This window comes from Pezoporus wallicus, unplaced genomic scaffold, assembly GCF_028554395.1.
Source record: "Pezoporus wallicus isolate ANWC-B61680 ecotype Strahan unplaced genomic scaffold, APGP_CSIRO_Pwel_v1 contig_7066, whole genome shotgun sequence".
Taxonomy (NCBI): Eukaryota; Metazoa; Chordata; class Aves; order Psittaciformes; family Psittacidae; genus Pezoporus; species Pezoporus wallicus.
The window spans coordinates 542,973-564,549 of NW_026640426.1; the positions used below are offsets into that span (position 1 = coordinate 542,973).

The 21,577-nt window shown below is 39.3% G+C and overlaps 1 protein-coding gene across 1 annotated transcript in view; it reads right to left on the bottom strand.

Annotated features, from left to right (window-relative positions):
• The window catches only part of BEGAIN (brain enriched guanylate kinase associated), a 161,625-nt gene extending 147,284 nt beyond the window's left edge, over positions 1 to 14,341 (bottom strand). The window contains 1 exon segment of the mRNA XM_057418939.1: positions 13,604 to 14,341. Coding sequence (XP_057274922.1) covers positions 13,604 to 14,341 — 738 coding nt within the window.
• Positions 14,342 to 21,577: the final 7,236 nt, after the last annotated feature.

The window sequence follows — 21,577 nt, forward strand, 5'->3', positions numbered from 1 at the left end:
GTTTTTAGGGGCTTGACAGTGCACTAACCTTTTAGGTGGACTTTATTTATTTTTTTTTTTCTACAAACAGTCTAACTGGAATTACATAAACACAATTTCTCCAGCAAGAGAAATTTAGATGGCACATGTGTTCATAAGTTTAATGCCCTTAAAACATCAGTGAAGACAGTATTGGAGATCACAGTATCACAGTATGCTAGAGATTGGAAGGGACCTCAAAAGATCATCTAGTCCAATCCCCTTGCCGGAGCAGGAACACGTAGATAAGGTTACACAGGAATGTGTCCAGGCGGGTTTTGAATGTCTCCAGGGAAGGAGACTCCACAACCTCCCTGGGCAGCCTGTTCCAGTCTTCCGTCACCCTCACTGAGAAGAAGTTTCTTCTCAAGTTTAAGTGGAACCTCTTGTGTTCCAGTTTGTACCCATTACCCCTTGTCCTATCATTGTTTGCCACTGAGTAGAGCCTGGCTCCATCCTCGTGACACTCCCCCTTTATATATTTATATACATTAATAAGGTCACCCCTCAGTCTCCTCTTCTGCAAACTATAGAGACCCAGCTCCCTCAGTCTTTCCTCATAAGGGAGATGCTCCACTCCCTTAATCATCTTTGTTGCCCTGAACCGGACTCTCTCCAGCAGCTCCCTGTCCTTCTTGAACTGAGGGGCCCAGAACTCTCCTAATCCTAAGATTTGGCAAGCACTATATAGGCAAAGGAAAAACTTCAGTATGCAATAGCATAAGGACTCCTCAAACTATGCAAATAAGGGAGTTAATTTATCATTCTATGATTCAGTTTCTTCAACTTTCTAAAGTATATTTTTCAAAATACACATTTTATGAGAGGATCTGGAAACACTACACAGAACTGATTAAGAATCATCCTTATTTTACAGCTGGGGAAACTGAGGAAGTGCCAAGATGGGCCTTTAACCAAAGTTATGTAACAAACAAGTGGAGGTAATTGTAGGAAAAGCCAGTATTATGCCCTCCCATGCTTTGACCATGTCAGGAAAGCTTTCATCTGTCTCAGGAACTTCCATTATTTTCCACATTTAATAGAAGGGTCTCAGACATAGTGGTAAACCCTATAAACCTATGTTCAATTTTACTTGCATTTTGCAGCAATGCTTATCTGGAAAATAGTTGTCAGTAAGACAAAACAAAAATCAGCACTGGAGCAGCTGTGGTGTTAACTGTTGCTGTTCAACAGAAAGTAAGGATTTAAAATTTTTCATCCCTGGCAGCGTTCAAGGCCAGGTTGGACGAGGCCTTGGGTGATATGATTTAGCGTAAGGTGTCCCTGCCCACGGCAGGGGGTTGGAACTAGATGATCTTAAGGTCCTTTCCAACTCTAACTATTCTATGATTCTATGATTCTATGAAAAGACATTTGTTAGTTAGTTCTTCCTGATATACTACAGCAGTTCACATACACCTTCATAAAATTCCATTACAGCTTAGAGGACACATTCTAATATTTGTTATAGCTATTAGGCTTCATAGTTTTGAGAAATGCAAGAATCAAGCTATCAATCTGTGGTACAAAATAACTGTTTTGAATTACTAGAAGAGTTACCTGTTGTTTTTCTTCCAATGATAGAAGTCCAATAAGAGTGGAAAATGCTTAATCCCTACTTGTCATAATGTTTAGCTAATTATTGTGTTATTGAATAGTGACTCAGCCAGAAGTGTTCATTTATTTCTTCCTTCTCAAAGAACTGGAGAGGTTATACAATGGCAAAGTGAAAGATGAAACTTTCTCCTCAGCACCCTACACTTTGTCACTAACATGTGCCAACGCAGGGGAGACATGTATTTTCTTCAAGGAGGGAAGGAACACTTAGGATGTGAATGAATACAGGAAAAACAGGAGACCAACCATAGCTGTCAATACACAATTTATAGAGCTGTAAGACTGCTGTGGTAATATCGGACAGAGACACAATAACCGGTAAAAATGATTCCTACAAACCTGAGCTCAGAAATGTAGCAGTTAGCTGTGTTAGTATCCAGCATTTGTTCTGAAGGCCTGGTGTTTGAAGAACAGAGTCTTCCCTTCTGAAGTTGCTACCTGCAATGTTAGTTCCTATACTCCAAAATGGTTATAAGCAAGACATAGAAAAGCTACCAGTAGCTTTTGAGGGGAGCAATCTTATTTCATTCTGCCCTTGCCTATTTCCAGCATAAATAAACAGATAAATAATAACTTGCCAACAGCTTCCCCCCTGCTTCAGGGGGCTGTTTCATATTTTGTTGGGAAATTAACAGGCTTTTTGTTGTTTTCTACCACCATATGCTTATTTCTTGCTCTGTTATTTGCAGCTCCTAAGTCCAGCTCCCAGTATTGCAGTGCTGGGGTATGAATTTCCACAGACTGGCTGCAGAAGGAGAGGAGAGCAAGGAGAAAGTGGGAAAGGGGGGCTTTTCTACTTACACCCTAACACTGCAAGGAGAACTTAGACCTGCGTAAGGTCTGCTGTTGTAGCTGTCAATGATGTAAAAGCCATTTATGTTTAACTGGGGACTGCGTGGCTCAACAAAGCAGTCAAACTAATTTTGCTTTAATCATTTATTGTGTTCCAATTCTCATTGCTCTCTGTTTTAATTTTTAATTAACTGCATTGATTGCAATTGACTGTACACTCCTCTCATTAACTTTGCTGACTGATTTAGCATCCATTTTGGTTTACTACAATAACAAAAAATAAACAAGAGGAAACCTCAAAATACTGAAAAGATGAGCATATCAAAGCAAATGAAGGGGCTTTTCTGCATTTTACTGCATTTTACAGGTAGGGCAAGACTGTGGGAAGCTGAGACCTGCTCTGTTGTGGCCTTGCTGGGTCCACTGATGGACCCGAGGCTGACATCAGGACCTGAGCTGTAGACAGGTTAGGAGACACCTAAGGTAGTCAGGACGATTAAGAACTAATGGTGCCCCTGGCCCGTGACTGCTCACCAGCGGCTGTCGCTGTTTTGTTTCATCTGCCAGCTTACAGGCAGTCCCAGTTTCCTTGTTGCAAGACTATGATTCAGCTCTGAGTTTCCAGAAATAGGATGTGTCTGGTACTTTCTGTGAGCTAGCAGCACAGCGCAGCATAGCAAGCCATGCAAAGGTCTGGCTGGCTGCTGTAGAAATAAGTGGTTGTGAACCACTTTTTGAATCCTCAATAGCTGCTCATTTTAACCGTGTTCCAACAGCAGGTTTTTGTTACTACGGTTATCTGGGGAATAGCTGTTCTTTGGGGGAAATGTCTCTATTTTCAACAGAACAAGTGTTGCGGTACAAGCAGGCCTAGTATTTATTCTTCATTTTCTTTTTTTAAAATGCTCTTGCTATCCAAGCAGGGAGCAGGAGGCAGACACTGCCATATCACTGATTATTCTTGCCCAACTACCATCAAATATTAATGCAAACAGCTCATAAGCTCAACAGATACAGATGCACATTTGAATAATTTTAATTTGTCTTTGCAGGTATTGAATTTACTGTCAGAAATTAAGAACTGTTGGCCAACAGTGCCAGAACAGAAGGCTTTAAAGAATATAGTCTGTGAGCTAGCTGTTCAGCAATAGGTATTCCAATGCTGTTGTATCCAGCTCACTTGAGTTTTTTTAATGTTAAGGTCTGAACAAGTTCTGGAATATACTTTTGGTAGTGAAAATGAAACAAATTTACTTGTAGATCCAGTGGTGGTTTCAGAGATGGGAGACACAGTGGCATCCGTTTCAGGGATGGGTGGCACAGGGGTGGGAGACACAGTGGCAGTGACAAGATAGCTGTCTTGTCCTGCTGACAAGACGAGATGGATATCTTCTACAGCACATGGCTGCTGTGCTCCTAAAATCTGTCCTTTCTAGGTACTGAATAAGTTTTGTGCAACATGGAAAAAAAGACCTGAAGGCTTTTCCACCTTTTTCAGAAATGGGAAAGCTTCATTTAAACTTGATCTGTGCCTACTTATTCTTGGGAAGTCAGCATTTTTGAAATTTCACAAGCATCCTCTCAAGAGTATTACATAGGTGCATAAATACACTACTGTAGTTTCCAAATCAGAAAAAGGAGTAAATTATCCTTTATTTACACTCTGTAGTTCAACAGCAATGGCATCTTAAAACAAATGCATCTGCTTCCTAATACCAAATTGTATTTGTCCCCCTGAGACCCCAGTCTCAACTATTATGAACTACCCTCTCAGTAAGAATTTCCAATCAGTTTTACATCTACTTTTTAATGGTTTTCCCCATATTTTTCTTGCTTGCTTATGGAAATATCATGGGAGACTGTTTTAAAGCCAAGATTTATGGCATCTGCTGCTTCTTCCTTATCCACATAATGTGTTTTCCTGTCATCTAAAACTCCTGGCACTGAAGAATTTCATCTGAGAAGGTCAAATTTAAGCCCCTTTGTAAAGAGGAAGTTATGGAGACAAATATCTGAGCTACTCTGTGAAAATACAATTTTTTAGAGCTTTATGGAAAAATACGTATTTTAAAAATATAAAACAGCTTCCCAAATGGGGTCCTGCTTCTCCTTATCAGACCTGAGGTCAAAGCTGGAGGTTCCTAATATTCTGAAACATGAGTCATGATGTTTGGGCAGGTAGGCTTCATTTCTGAAGACCACAATTAGTATAAACTCCTCCAATCTATCCTGTAACTCATAAAAGGATCTGTTCTTGAAATTTGTTGGTCTCAGAGTTTTAATGCTACAGTTTCTGATGTGGGACTAAAACCCACAGACCACCAAGCCTAAACAGAAAACACTATTTCAAGTGCAACTTTGGCAGAGTAATGTAATACTGATTCCCTATTTTCTGTTCGCAAAGCGCATGCTGTGCTAAGTTCATATTAAGAACTGAACTTTTATTTTACTCAGGTTAGATATTAGAGCACGGTGGGGAGGGGAGTAAGGTTACATCTATATTTCTATTAATTGCATGAAGTACGTGAGTTAACAGAATTTTGAGCTGAAACCTTAGAATGAGTGGGGCAAAAATATGAGTCACCAATGAAAAATAAATCGGAGCAGCATCTGGCTCTGGGCAGTGCCTTGCACTTGAGCCTTCTTTTGGTAGAATTCCAAGATTTTCACTATGTTGGCCAGACAAAATATCTAAGTTACTTATTGCATACATCTGTGTGAGAGAATCTTCTTGTGTGCTGAGGTTTTCTTGTGTGATACAGCAAAGTCATGCTATGGCAAGGGGAAGAAAATAAAAATCATAAGCATGGCAAACACAGGCTGCTGGCTGAAGGAAGAAATGAAAAATGGGTTGAAACACCTCTAAATCTTTTGTCATAAATTATACAGAAAGACTTTCAGACCAAACCTGGGCCAGAGAAAAAAGAGCTATTGATCTTTTCTATCTCTTGCTTTTTAACTTCCCTTGTCTGGCTCTGCAGTTTTAGGTATATCTGCTGATGACAGTTGTTATAAGCCTGTTGTAGCTTCCATTACTCTGAAAGTACCATTCCTTTCTAAAGGCACCAAAGATGGAGAATGAAATGGAGAAGTGATTTTCAAACTCAAAGGAGAAAAGTCATATTAACAAAATCACTGGAAAAGGAACACTAAACATTTTTGGTTGCCAATATGTTGTTTTCCTGTAGCTGGTGCCAAGAGATATCAAAATCAATGTGAATTGTATTCTTTCAGTATTTTTCTCTGACTGAGTAGTTGCCCCTCTGAAGGCAAATAGTAGATTTGGCTGGAAAGTTGTTTTGTGTTTTGATTGGAGCCCTGAATCCTGTGCAGAAATTCACTATTATGATAATGTCTGTTCCTTTATCCAAAATCTCCTTCCTGACACCCTTACTGCTCCCCTTCTTCTCTGTAAATGGGGGGTCAGGGAAGGAAGATGATCCAAGTACAAACCCTAGCTTCAAAAATTGCAGGCTTTATGGTGAGGTGCCTAATTTCATTGAAAACACATTCTTTTTATTGCAAAGCAGCTCAGACTGTGTTTATTTTATCCTGTCTTGAATAAATAGCTTACTCTTTTAAGACTGGCTTATAGATGTCTATGCACTGTAAAGATTTTGATCCAATTTGTATTTGATGAACTGAGAAGCTGTAAATGACCATATGCGTCATCTTGGGAACATTGTAGCTTTACTCACTGTGTTTGACTAGATGAAGGATCCATTAGTGACCCAACGGAGGTGTTTTAGAGAAGGCAAGGAAAATTCTCTAAACACCATCTGCTCATACTGTTGCTTGTAAAGTGATGCCACATCTGCTATTCTAAAAATGTTAGGCTGATATCTTCGACAGCACATGGCTGCCACGCTCCTCTTAGCAGTGGAAAAAGGAGTCAATGCCACAGTATGTCTCCATTTATTTATTTATATTATTATGTCTCTAAACTGGAGAGACATCAATTTGATAGATGGACCACTCGGTGGATAAAGAATTGCCTGGATGGCCACATGAAGAGACTTGGGGTCAATGGCTCCATATCCAGCTGGAGACTTAACAAGTGGTGTCCTTCGGGGTTGGGTCAGTGTTGGGACAGATCCAGTTCGACATCCTTGTTGGCTACACAGATAGTGGGATTGAGTGCGCCCTCAGCAAGTTTGCTGGTGACACTAAGTTATGTGGTTTGGTTGATATGCTGTAGGGAAGGAATGCCATCCAGAGGGACCTTGACACACTTGTGAGATGGGCTGATGCCAACCTCATGAAGTTTAACCATGCCAAGTGCAAGGTCCTACACCTGGGTCAGAGCAATCCCAGGCACAGCTACAGGTTGGGCAGAGAAGAGATTCAGAGCAGCCCTGCGGAGAAGGGGGTGTTGGTTGATGACAAAATGAACATGAGCCGGCTTCAGTGTCCACTGGCAGCCCAAAAAGCCAACCGTATCCTGGGCTGCATCAAAAGGAGCATGACCAGCAGGTCAAAGGAGGTGATCCTGCCCCTCTACTCTGCTCTCAGGAGACCCCATTTGGTGTACTGTGTGCGTTTCTAGTGTTCTCAATATAAAAAAGACATAGAGCTGTTGGAGCAAGTCCAGAGGAGGTCCATGAACATGATAAGGGGCTGGAGCACCTCCCATACAAAGACAGGCTAAGAAAGTTGGGGTTATTTAGCATGGAAAAGAGAAGGCTGCATGGAGACCTCATAGCAGCTTTCCAATATCAGAAGGAGGCCTACAAGGATGCTGGGGAGAGACTCTTCATTAGGGACTGTAGTGATAGGACAAAGGGTAATGGGTTCAGACTCAAACAGGGGAAGTTTAGGTTGGATATAAGGAAGAAGTTCTTTACTGTGAGTGTGGTGAGGCACTGGCATGGGCTGCCCAGGGAAGTTGTGAATGCTCCATCTCTGGCAGTGTTCAAGGCCAGGTTGGACAGAGCCTTGGGTGAGATGGTTTAGTGTGAGGTGTCTCTGCCCGTGGCAGGGGGGTTGGAACTAGATGGTCCTTTCCAATCCTAACTATTCTATGATTCTATGATTACTGGGACAAGAGGTGTTAACTATAGATGAAATTGCAGATGGCCTTCTTCACTTCCCATATCGTTTGACTGTAACATAAATGTCACAAACAAAATGAAGGAAAGCATTCAGCTATCTGTATTTAGCTGATGAAGCTGGGTAAATACTTAGACTGTTAGTCTTTGCTGAGCTCCATCTTGTTGCAGATTGCCTGCTTCATGCTTCAAACTTAACATGAGGATTAAATGATTGAGGAGATATTTATGATAGCTTCATCAGTGGAAAATTAGGTTTGTCTTTGATTTTGGATGTAGTGAGGTCAGAAAGTGCTACCATTTCTTTTAGCCATCAGAGTTTACAGCTTAGAGTATTTGGCTGCTTAACACCTATGAGGTGTTAGAAAGCTAATTTGCTTACTCTGGAAGTTCCAAGTGTACACATCTGCATACATTACCCAGAGTGACAATTTCATAATAGTGGTGTATAAGTTAGAAAAAGAGTCATTGTTTGCATCAGAAGGAGAGAGGTTATAGATGAAACAAGAATCCTTGGAAATACTGAGGAACTGCACCCCAGTTGACTAAAAATATAGCACTGGGTGTCTATACCCGAGTTCACTTGTTTTGACCTGTGATTTTATACAGTATTACCAGACACAAAGCCTGCTTTCACGGATCTGCAGATGAAGAAAAAATACCAGAGAGAAGTTATGTTTTATGTTGCTAGCTGCTCAGTGGCTATGCTCATTGTGTATGATAAGAAGTTTAGTAAATCTGAAAATTGATGGGTTTATGTGATGTCTCTAAACAGTGAAAAGAAGGGACTGATATCTTCTTTCAATCAAATCCCAATCGTTGGTAAAGGAACTAAGTCATGTATTTACTATCTGTTCTGACAAAACATTTTTAGATTACTGACAGCCTGATGGTCACCTTCAATTTGCAAAACAGAGGGGAGCAAACATCAAAGCAATGTCAAGCAGGGTAGCATGCCAAGAGAGGCGCCAGGATGCCAGGAAAGGTGGCCATGTGGCATTTCCCATTCCTATATGAGACTCATATAAGGCCTTAACAATATAATGTGTCACATACATGTTATTTGCTAAAGAATCGAAGCATCTAATATAGTTCTTCTTAACCTTCCTCTGGTTATCTTGAGCTTCATTATTTCTGCTATTGAAGGTAGTTCTACATTGTCCTGACTGCTTGAAAGAGCAGGAGCAGACCAGAAAACAGGACACTGGAAGGCTTTTTAGGCCTTTGTTGTGCTACTGGCTTGATCACTGACATGGGCAACTCACTTCATCTCTCTGCACTTTTCTTTTGGTGTCACCTCTTACTATTTTTTTTTTTTTTGCATATTTCATGTGTGAGTCAGTGAAATGATACTTTTCAATATCATATATTTGAACCCAGATCTTACTTATAAACATCACTGTGCTGTAAATGGAAATTAAAGATTTGGTAGCCATTCAAGAACAAAGGAATTGCCTTTTTTACAGCGTGGTAGCAAGCTAGAAGTGTTGAAAGATGACTGAGAGCCTTATTGTATAAAAGAACTTTGAACAAAAGCAACAAAAATCACCATCTTGTCTGCTTTTTCAGCAATATTCTGTTAGAACTCATGTGCCCTAGAAACTGAGTTTCTTTAAAAATGAAAGATTAGTTGCTTTTTCTACTGCAATGGCATTCTGCCACAGCCTTTTCAGGACAGGTTCCTTAATGCCTGGAAAGTTCAGGTCTGTGAAGCAATCGTTTCTAACGATGCCTCTCCTAATGCAGTCTTCTTGAAAGAAAGCCTGTAATGAACAGCAAGAATTCTTATTCATGACAGATAGCAGAAAAAAACAAAAATTAGTATTACAATCCATATTTGAGTTAAAGTTTATGGCCCTTCAACAGGATATCTATAGGGTTCCTTACGAATTAAATGGCCTATCTGGATTAGATACATACATCATCAGGATTTGAATCTTCTTGATATCCTATATAAAAGTCTACACTGTTCATATTTCTTCTTTACAACAGTTATTGTAATATTAATTTCTTCAGTGCAAAATGAAAAAGGGTGTTATTCTAGTTTGGGCTTCACTTGTCTGCGGGGACCATAGAAATGAAATATTTTGAGGCATATGTTGCTTTAAATCAGAGAAAGAATGAATACTTTGTTTTCAGATAGTTTTGCTAAGTTTACTGGAGGAAATTGCATTGCTCATATAGAGCCAAAGTTTGGACTAAATAACACAGGAGGCATCATGACTGCATCAGTAACTCTTCAGGTGAGACAAGACAGGTGGCTCTAGCATCAGCCTGAGCTAGGTGATGACACTAGTGCAATTCATTTGAGAGGCGAAGGACAGATGGAGATGTGAGACAAGCAGGGATGCAGTCAGCATGGTAGCTGCAGATATAGAAGAAACCTTGAAACTGGTGCCAAACCAAGCTGAGAAGCCCACCTATTGTTTTGCCATGCAGACACATCACTCTGGGGTCAGAAAGAGTCTGTGGTCATACAATGATGCTGTTTAGGAAATAAGCAATTGTTGTTGTCTTTACCTTCACTGGTGCAGTTTTACGTGGATGAGGCTAAATTATTCTTAGACATGGCTCCATAAGCATGGTTAGTTCTGTGGAGCAAGGCCATGCCTCTGCCCTCTCACCACCTGCCCCTTTCAGGCATATTTTATAGCATCTGAAGTCTTAACTTCCAAAATGTTTGGTAGAAGTACCATTATAGCAATCCAACTTTGTTTTTTAAGACATCCTCTGCACAAAATTGGAGTATTGTATTTCTAGCAGCTCAGAGGGAATATTGCAGCTTAGCAAGTCATTTGTATTGACCAGGCTTGACCTTGCTTATTTTGCTTGATGAGATAAAGGCATGGCCTTAGGTGACAAATGCACAATTCCTTAGGATATGTGTGCATATGATTGCAATGATGAGGTCAGTAATTAAGTGCTTCTAAGATCTCTTGCACACAAAATATTTAGTACTGATAGTTTCTTATAAAATGGAAAGATACAGCTCTTCTAAGAAAGATACAGGACTGCTTTCCTGTGATTGAGAAAAATCAATGTCTAACATTGTGTTATATGTTCTCTTGTGCAGGCAAAGGTAGATATGTAATGATGAGAACTTGTTGCAATGTTGATCCTCATTCACGCATGAATAAATTTAGCTGAAATATAATAGGTTGATTCAAATCTCAAGATATTTCAGACATACTCTGAAGTTCTGAAGTCGAGCCTCCTGTATGTTTATCTAAGAATTAATTTTTTACCTATATTTCCTCCTGGAACAATAGCAGTGCTATCCAAACATTTCCTGAAGGCATCGGTTACGTGAAGTGAATGTATTTAGGATAAAACGTAATGCAAAAGACACAGGTGAGTCTCCTCTCATCCTTGGCTTTCTTTGAAACACACCCTGGATCTGAAAAAAATACGTATTGTTTAGCCCTATCCACTTTTTCTCTGTGTCAATCTGTCTTTTAACAGATTCTGACAAGCATGTCTTCCTAGTTCTGAGAATTTTTCCATCGTGTACAACTGTTTACATACTTGCATTTTTCAGCCTTCTGAACTGGTCCTTCCATTTCAGGCTGAAAATATAACATAGTCTTAAGTGATGCACCCTGCTCTGCATTGGTGTAGGTTCAGAGGATTGCTTTCATCTAGTTAAATCAATTTGCTTTCCTGATTATTTATCCAGTGACTCCAAATTTAGATCAATACATAGAAATGAGAAACAATTTCAACCTGCTAGCTAGGTTACTAAAATATTTAGACCATAGCAATGTCATATTCATGGTACTTTGTAACTGCTTTCTACCTGTAAGAATTCCCTTTAACTTCAGTCACTAAATGGAGCGTCCTTTTTGATCCTGCTTGCTATCTGGAAATTCCTCTGTATAGATCTACAGTGAAAGTGGTTTCTCTGTGAGATTTCATTTCAGCGGCAGCTGTTTGCAAACCAATAAATACTTGCTTCTGAAATGTCCCTGAATATTCTGACCACTTCTCAGGAGTCTGGAAGTTGAAAAATCACTTTAGTGGGTCTAGATCCAGTATAGACACTCAAATGCAGTGCACACAATTGTGGACATCTCAGGGTTCTTCAGGAAATGTGACAGGAGCCAATGTCACATCATTTCTAAGTCACATTTTTCGATTAGGTTCAGCCTTCTTAACCTCAAAGCATGTTCTTTCATGCTCTTCCAGATGTGTGATGATACCTCTGCTATCCTGGTTTTAAGTCAATGCAACCAGAGCCATTTCTTTCTCCCAAAGATTATCTTCTGCATATGAAAAATAACTTGACAACCTAACATGAAACAACTTTAGGCAATGTTCTATATGTGTATTCAAAGGAACATTACATAACCAAGTGCTTTTTAAATCTTTACAATAATGCCACTCAAGACTGTGCAGTTACCCTTTTGCTTCTTACTCAGCATGCTTTAGGTAAGGACTTGCACAAAACAAACTGCATTAAAGATTTTTGCATGTAGGAAACATGAATCTGTAGATGTGGTTGAATGTGTTTTGCTTTTGTTTTTTCCCCTGCCACTCCTTTCTTCACTCATCTTGAGCTCTTCAGTCTGAGACGTTATTTGTTGAGCTAAAGTGCTTAGTAACTAATGCATTTAATTTAAATTACTAGATTTAGAGCAGGCTGATGCTTAAATTGGGAGTAGGCTGATGCTTACATTAACTGAGTGGAATTACAGAGCACTCGGCAGTGTTTAGTCGTTTAGGATTCAATTGGTTGGATGTTCCAATCTGTACAGTATGAGCAAGTCCACTGGAAAAGATGGTCTGACAGATGGCTAATTGAAATGTGAAAAAAAGTGTATCCTGTCATGGATTTACGCTGGAGCCTCCTGACCCCTTTACAGGACAGCTTCCATTGTGGAGCTGTGACATGACACAATGTGCTAATTCTCTCAGTGTTTCATTATCTTTCACTTCTTCTCCCTCCAGCCATCTTTGATAGGTGATAATCAAAACATCCAAGGACATCCTATAAAATCCTAAGCTTGGGTTGCTGAGTACTGAATGAAATTATTATGACTGTGATATTCTCCCCCTTGCTATAGTCCTCTGTGAAAATAGACAACTTTTCATTTCTATGTTTTTAAACTTGAATAGACATTCAAAAGAATAATGCAGCTGTAGCAGCTCCCATTTTAGCAACATCTATGTACATTTCTATAGTCTTATATAATAGTTCCTGGACCTTTATTGTTTTAGCAAGATTACAGCTACTACTCTGGAGACAAAATACCATAATGTATCAGCTCAATGTCTGCCAGCTCAGGATTTCTGAAAATGCCAGGAAAAGAACAAAAATTTCCCTTTACCTTAATCCACAGGTGTAAATACCTCTCCCTCAACCAACCAAAAGATAAGAAAAAAATTAAAACCATAAATATTTGTAACCAGACCATAGAGTAAAATTTCAGCCTTTTTTTTTTTTTTATTCTTTTTCATTTCTTAGGTTCGGTTGGTTGGCTGGGGTTTTCTGTTTGTTTGCTTGGGGTTTTTTGTTGTTTGTTTTTTTTTCTTTTTCTTTTGTTTTTGTTGTTTGTTTTTTTCTTTTCTGCAGAGGGGTTCAGAAAAATCAGTAATAAAATTATCAATCTAGATGTAATAACTTCAGGGACAAAAACCTTAGCAACATTTTCAGGATGTCAAAACTCCCTCTGCTACTTAAACATACTAACTGAGTATGCCCATTCAATAGAGAGAGACCTGAGCAAGCTCTAAACTAGTGAGCTTAACTACCTGAATAGTCTATCACAGTACTCTCTTCACTCTTTTCTGAGGGTGCCTTGACTGCTTATATTGAGCTGTCCTGATTCTCTCTATATATGCTTCATTATAGTGCTGAATATCTTTCTTGTTTGATCTCGTAAAGTTTTCCTTTTAGACACCCAACTAAAAGGACTAGGGAGTTGTATCCTATCTTTCCTTCTTCCCATGCTTTCTAGAGATGGTTTCTTGAGCTACTTAAAAAAAACCTCCACATTTTTTCCACCTTGGATAAAAATTTAGGTACATGGTAAGAGCCCACCCAGAAAGACAGAAACACTTCTCAAATAGTCACATTAATGCGCAAGTACTTGTCACACACAGAAAAAGTGATTTGAGAGAGAGCTCACCATGCTTGTACTTCTAGGCAGAGATGCAGATTTTGTGGCTGGCATTTCTTTGCTTTGGGAAATCATGCTTTCTACAGGTAGGCCAGATCTTCTGCATGAGGCTCCATTATCAAGTGACCTGAGAGAGGGGCTTGTATCCAGGGACAAAGATTTCTCTAATTTGCGTGGTCGTGCTCCAGCCACAATGTCATCGCTTCTCAGACTCTCTAAGTCTACTTCTTCATGGGTTTTCCCATCTAGAATGTTCTCTTTCCAGATTTCAGGAGACTTTATTTTAATATGCAAGTCATCTAAACTTCTCACACTGGATGGAAAGGTATTTTTCAGTTTAGCAGCTCGGTATGCCCTCAGGCTCATGGGATCAAGCACTCTGAAAGTAACTTCATTAATAAATTGAGAGAATTTGAGTTTAGCTTCTATTTTCTCTTCTACAACAGACAATGAACTTGATGATCCTTGACTCACCAAGCTCAAATCAGATGTGGAGGAACTGCTTTTCTTCTGAGTCTTCTGCTTCTGGAGCTTTTGGCTTGCATTTCCCACTTCTGCTGGATATAGGGAAGAATGTTCCAGTCCATGGGGTTTTTCAGTCCCTTTCTGACAGGGCTTTGATCGATGGGGTCGATAGCCTTCATCCTTATTTTTGCTTTTAACAAAGCTTTTACCTTCTGACCTTGAACTGCCCTGTAAATCAAAGCTATCCTCACTGGAGCTACAGCGTTTTGAGTAACTGTTCATTGTCAGATCTCCAGAAACTTTCCTGTCTGCATCAGTTCCTACTTTTGATACACACGGAGTGGTGGATGCACTGCATGCCCTTTCTTCAGTCACCCTGCCAACACCCTCTTGCTTTGCTGGTCTTCCAGGCACAGTGCCCTCTGGCTTAACAGGGGAAATGGAGCCCTTTGACAGGGACTCATCATTTTAATTAGCCATACTAATGAACAAAATCTATAGGACACGAAGATTTTCCAGGGTATTGAGTGCTTAGTGATGAGCATGGGCTTTCATTGATCCAAAGCAGCATATGATACATTCCTGTCTGTTGAACTGGAAACCGAGCTACCATGATGTAGATCAATATTCACTAAGTAAAGTCTGGAGTAGTTCTGTTTCAGGGCTTTTTAAAATCCAATAGTCGAGAAGGTCACACTAAAATTTCCTAATGTTACTAGTGTTTGCTATTCTATTAGAAAGCTTAGTGATAGATCTGGTAGACCCAAAGAGGCAAAAGCGAATGTGGTTCTCACTTTCTACCTGCTTATTCTTGCCATAATCATAATTCTAAAATAATTTATAATATTTGAATCCAAACTGAGGTGCAATATTTCAGCATTGTAAATGAGTCTGGAGTAGTAATGATGGGTTCTTCCAGTACTTTGCATGTGAAGCACTTCCCATTCTTTGCTGCCTTTATAGACAAGCAAGTCTGAATTATGAAGTGCAGAATTTCTACTTTTGCTTTGTGTATTTGAGAACCTGAAGGCTAGTTTAAGTGAGGTTAAGGGCTACAGTCTGAATTTATAATCAAAATGAATGTTTGGAGTGTCTTGATGATGTGCTGGCACAGAAACTGATCAGAGAATGAACTGACTGAAACTCAAAAGTTGTTTTTTTTTCACCTCCTTACTTTAGCATAAGGGTGAAGTAAGTTGCTTAACCATTTTTGTCTGGAGAAATAGACTCTGCTTTCATCACTGTCATTGCCACCACCGTGGTTTTCTGACTGATGAAATGCAGCAGGAGAAGAAAGAAAAGAGAATCAAAAGCAGAAGCCTGAGTGACCTCCCTTAAACAATGGGATGGGGTGACATAAGGAAGATTGCTAGAAGGCATTGAGATGAGGAGAAGTAAGCAAGGAACTAGGAGAAGGTGGCAAGGAGGGGGAAAAATTGATAGAAGAGCACATTTAATTGTATTGTACATAGCTTACAGGTCACTGGCAGCTTGGGTTGAAATGCAGTTCCATGAGCTTTTGAAGCAGACATTGTATTTAGGTCCCTGGTTAAACTTACTTTTCCCACTGCACAGAATTTATTGTCTCCATGTTGGTAATTCCAGGACTCATTTAAATCATAGTTCATAAAAGCTGCTGAAGTGTTGCAAATCTCTGAAATTAACATAGTAAGTGCATTAATTTTGCAAATAACAGGGGTACAAGAAGATCCTTTTAACACATCAGAAATCAATTGCTTTTACTGGAATTACTTTCTGAAATTATTCCATATTTTCTACAGGACTGTGCCATTCCATTGCATGTTACAAACATTATCCTGATCACAGAGTGGCTTAAAATGAATAAATCCTGTTCATACTCTCTTGTTTTAGATGGTTTAGATGTATTTATTCCTCTATCACTTGAATGTGAAAGGTGATAGTTTAAAGGACTGGCTAATGCTTTCTATTGTCAACACAAAGATTATCATGACCTTTTCAATTCAGTCAGGGAGCAATACAACACTACTCTCGTCTTGTAAAACCAGAATTTAGGGCTTTTTCAGTATATTCTAATGCAGACTTATGGTTACTTATTGAAGCAAACAGGATTCCCCAAATAGGTGGGGTATATGCTAATGCATCTTAAGTCTTTTGCTTTCCAGGATCCATTAGCACTTGGCAAAGTCTGAATTCTGCAATTTTAATGAACTTTATTAATATGTCAGTTTCAGAAACAGAGCAAGTGTCATTGCTGAGCCAAAATCTGTAATAGCTTGAACATATTTGGAGAAGAGCTTTTTTATTCATGAGAGATTGGGTTCATTTGTGCATGAACAAAGCTGTGTTAACTACAAGCACAAATTCAACTCTCCACTGCATATTTGCAAACTTTAACATGTGAATCTGACAGAAGTCAGTGTTACAGCCAAAAAAGTGGCTCATATCATTCTCTTCTATTGTTAGGAATGAGCCTATTTATTCTGAAATTATGTAATCTGTGCAGCAGGCAAATGTAATTTAAAAAAAAAAAACAGGAAATACAACAGGTTGCAGATTATAGGTAATCTAGGTAAGGTATATAGCACCGGTGTGGTTTTTATAATGCTTATATTGCTGCTTCTCTTTCTTCAAATGATTTCTTCAGATGATTTTAATGACTTTAGACAAATGACATAGACCTATCAAATTATTAAGAAAAAGAAATTAAGCCATAGCTGCAAAATGATAAATAAATCATCTTACCTGAATGATACACATATTTTCATCAGTCTTTATCGGAATAGATGTTTTCAAAGTCTATACTAACTATTCAGTGGTCTGTTTAAATAAATTCACAAAAATATTCTCTAGACACTATCTGAATCACAGAAATTATTTCCTCTAGTCATATATTCAAATAGAGAAGCTGAATGTCAAACCAAAATGTGCTTAAGAATCTGGATGTTTGAGACTCTGAATTCTTTCATAATTTTTGATGTTCATGATTTATTTTCCATTATGTTGAGACTTACTTTTTAAAGTGTTACAGTTATTTTACCGTGTATATCTAAATCTCTTTGAAGACACTGCTGATTGAAAGAATTTCTCCTTCCAGTGCAGGCAAGTATGTCTGTGAATAGCAATGCGTTACTGCAGTAGTTTGGGCTGTACTCTTGGAATAAATACCTTCAGACATCACAAATTCTTCTGCTAGTTCTTGCTTTAAAATGCCTCTGTTAGGTGAATGTTCGACTGATTTCGAAGTTCTTCCAAAACTGTCATATTAACATTAAAATAAAAGAAAAACTTATGCATTAAATTTGCCCTACTTTAGAATGGTGGGGACAAGCAATTTGTGGAATAATACAGGAATAATACAAGAATAATTGGAAAAATGCCCATGCAGATCAATTTAAAACTGTCTGACCTAGCTGACAGACTTCACTGTAAATAAGATGTCCTTTCTTAGCAGCTCCACCATTACTTTCTTCTGTAGTCAACATTAACTGTCCTTAAAAAATTAGGGAAGGACTGTCTTTTTCTCTGCATTGGTACACAATCTTTCTTAATAAGACCTTGATCAAAGTGACATCTCTAGATACTTTTAAGGCTCCCATAGTGATAATTTGGAAGTGAACTATTTCTAGAGACTCAGGTGTATCCAGTTGGTAATTTTGTATAATTTTAGTGTAATGGCTAAGAGAGAATCATAGGATCAGCTAGGTTGGAAAAGACATTTAAGATCATAGAGTTAAACCGTTACCCCAGAATAGATGTTCTATTTCATTTTATTATTAATATAATAATATAAACAGAACATTACTGGTTCTTCCCTGCCAAATTGACCATTGAATCTGAAACATTTAGAACAGAATGATAGTTAAGATCACAGCTTAAGTGGAACTTTCATAATGATGCAGTATTTCATTTGACAAAATTGAAGCATTCAGGGACTTGTCTTAGAAACTTGTTACTTAGGAAAACACATGAAAATTTTTCTAATGGTTATTTTAACCTTATTTATATTCAAAGTGACATTTTACATAGACGTCATTAGAAACCTACATATTTTGTGTAAAAATGGAGCCTAACAGAGTTACTTTACCTGCAAACATCACTTGATGCTATGTAATGTCCCTATAGGCCAGATCTGAAGATCTAAAATTGAAAGCTGAGGTTTTGTGGAATTAAGAAGAAAAAGAAAGTTATATTAGTTCCCCCTTCCCTTTTAAATAATATCCCTGGGTTTTCAACTTCAGGAGAGTTCAATATTTTGCAAATAGTATCAAAAGCAAATACAAGCCGTCTTGTATTTGCTGCAGTAGGTTGTCATGACAACTGGAAGTTTCTTTGTACACAGCTCTGAAAGATATGATTACTTTGCGGTCAAAGCAGACAATATTCAACAGTTCTAGTACAAAAGTGTGCAAAGTTTGTATATCTAAAATTATAATTTTTGATACATTAATCATAGAATCATAGAATAGTTAGGGTTGAAAGGGACCTTCAATGGTCATACAGTCCAACCCCCATATTAATGATAACATATCCAGCAGATTATGTGCATTAAAAATAATAAAGAAGCCTAAGGGTTTTCAACATTTTGAAATTCATAAGAAAATTTTAGCTTATTAATGAAAAAAAGTGTAAATCTGATTTTAAACAGTATTGGAGTTTATATGATTTCCAAATAAGGTTGGTTCCAGAGCCTTTTGTAGTCAGTGAGTAGACTCCAAGATTTTTGATCAATAATTATGCTGTTTGTGCTGTTCTCGTTGCAGCAAAGGGTAAGTTTTTTCCATCATAATGAGGTGTATTTCCTGTAAGCAATTTTGTTTCTACCTCTCAGTCAGCCTTTCAGCTGCTCAGAAATACTGCCTAAGCATCAGAGCCAAACCCACCGGAACTAGTAGGAACTTCATTTCAAAGTTCTCAGTTTGCTCTATGGATGCGTATATCCTTCAGCATATAGTCCATTCTCAAAATAGCTCTATCCTAACTCTTCTAGTCCCTATTATTTTGCAGGTATATTCTTCCCTCCTGCTTTTAATAAAAATTTTGTCACACATTATCTAGTGCTCTTTGCACTTAATTCAGTTCATTTTGGAGTGTTTTATGGAACCTTTCTGTTTTACAATTAAATTTTCTTTTCAGAACAAATCATTTCAAAAGGTCAGGAAATATAGCCAGGTTTGCCTGTAGTCATTTTACCTCACTAGGTTCCACTTGAAAGTCTTCCAGTCCTAAGGAAAATTGCAGCAGATATTTGCTTTGACTCTGTAAGATCCAGCTGTCTTCAGGACTAGTAGAATGAAAGTTCAGTTCCTTTATTATAATGAGTGACTGTTAATGGGAACGAGATAAAAATCTTAAAATGAGTTTTTCCTTTCTCTATCAGTTGCTGGTAGCACAGTATCACATAATGACAAACAGAAAATTGGACAATTATTGCCACCATTAAATCAATCTGGATTCTTTACAAATAGTAGGTGTTATTGGCATGAAGGGGACATGAAAACGTGCTATGGTCTTACAGACCAGAGAAACTGGGGAAACCCATGCTTCTATGCAGGAATCTCCATGGTGAACAATGTCTCCATCTGACGTTGAATCTAAATCTAAAGGATCTAAATTCCTTTAAATTCTCATAAATCTACCTCTCCACCATGATGAAGAAAACATTTATCTGTTTTACAACTAAAAGGTGACCAAACATAATGCAAGAAATCACTGTGCCATATTTCTTGCCAACAATCACAAGTCTGATTTGTTTAATTTATAGCTGAACACTAGACAGAGCTGTGGTAAACATGTAAGTGCTGAGCATTAGAGGAGAGATGTTTTATAGCATAAATACTGCACTACCCTGAAAACATTCCCTGTTCTTTGACAAATGCTACATCTGCAGTAAAATGCTCTGACCACAGGACCCATGTCTTGGAAGGCAGATGCAGGGACTGTGAGAATGAAGACCCTGGGCCCACTGTAGGAGAGGATCTGGTTCAAGACCATCTTAAGAACCTGAACATACACAAGTCCATGGGACCTAATGAAATCTATCCACGGGTCCTCAAGGGGCTGGTGAATGAAGTTACTAAGCCACTGTACATCATATTTGAAAAATCATGGCAGTCAGGTGAAAAAGAGAAATATAACCCCCATTTTCAAGAAGGGGAAAATGGATGACCTGGGGAATTACAGACCAGTCAGTCTCACCTCTGTGCCTGGCAAAATCTTGGAGCAGATTCTCCTGGAAGGCATGCTAAGGCACATGAAAAACAACAAGGTGCTTGGTGACAGCCAGCATGGCTTCACTAAGGGGAAATCCTGCCTGACCAATTTGGTGGCCTTCTATGATGGGGCTACAGAACTGATGGACAGGGGTAGAGCAGTTGGTGTCATCTACCTGGACTTGTGCAAAGCGTTCGACACTGTCCCACACAACATCCTTGTCTCTAAATTGGAGCGACATCAATTTGATGGACGGACCACTCAGTGGATAAAGAACTGGCTGGGTGGCCGCACACAAAGAGTTGTGGTCAATAGCTCAATGTCAGGCTGGAGACCAGTAATGAGTGGTGTCTCTCAGGGATCGGTGTTGGGACTGGTCTTGCTCAACACCTTTGTTGGTGACATGGACAGTGGGATTGAGTGCACCCTCAGCAAGTTTGATGATGACACCAAGCTGTGTGGTTTGATTGATATGCTGCAGGGGAAGAATGCCATCTAGAGTGTGCTCGACACGCTTGTAAGGTGGGCTGATGCCAACCTCATGAAGTTTAACCATGCCAAGTGCAAGATCCAACACCTGGGTCGGGGCAATCCCAGGCACAGCTACAGGTTGGGCAGAGAAGAGATTCAGATCAGCGCTGCAGAGAAGGACTTGGGTGTGTTGGTTGATGAGAAAATGAACATGAGCCGGCTTCAGTGTCCACTGGCAGCCCAGAAAGCCAACCGTACCCTGGGCTGCATCAAGAGGAGCGTGACCAGCAGGTCGAAGGAGGTGATCCTGCCCCTCTACTCTGCTCTTGTGAGACCTCACCTGGAGTATTGTGTGCAGTTCTGGTGTCCTCAACATAAAAAGGACATGGAACTGTTGGAACAAGTCCAGAGAAGGGCCACGAGGATGATCAGGGGACTGGAGCACCTCCCGTATGAAGACAGGCTAAGGAAGTTGGGGCTGTTCAGCCTGGAGAAGAGAAGGCTGCGTGGAGACCTCATAGCAGCCTTCCAGTATCTGAAGGGGGCCTATAAGGATGCTGGGGAGGGACTCTTCATTAGGGACTGTAGTGATAGGACAAGGGGTAACGGGTTAAAACTTAGAGAGGGGAAGTTTAGATTGGATATAAGGAAGAAGTTCTTTACTGTAAGGCTGGTGAGGCACTGGAATGGGTTGCCCAGGGAGGTTGTGAATGCTCCATCCCTGGCAGTGCTCAAGGCCAGACTGGATGAGGCCTTGGGTGATATGATTTAGTGTGAGGTGTCCCTGCCCACGGCAGGGGTGTTGGAACTAGATGATCTTGAGGTCCTTCCCAACCCTAACTATTCCATGATTCT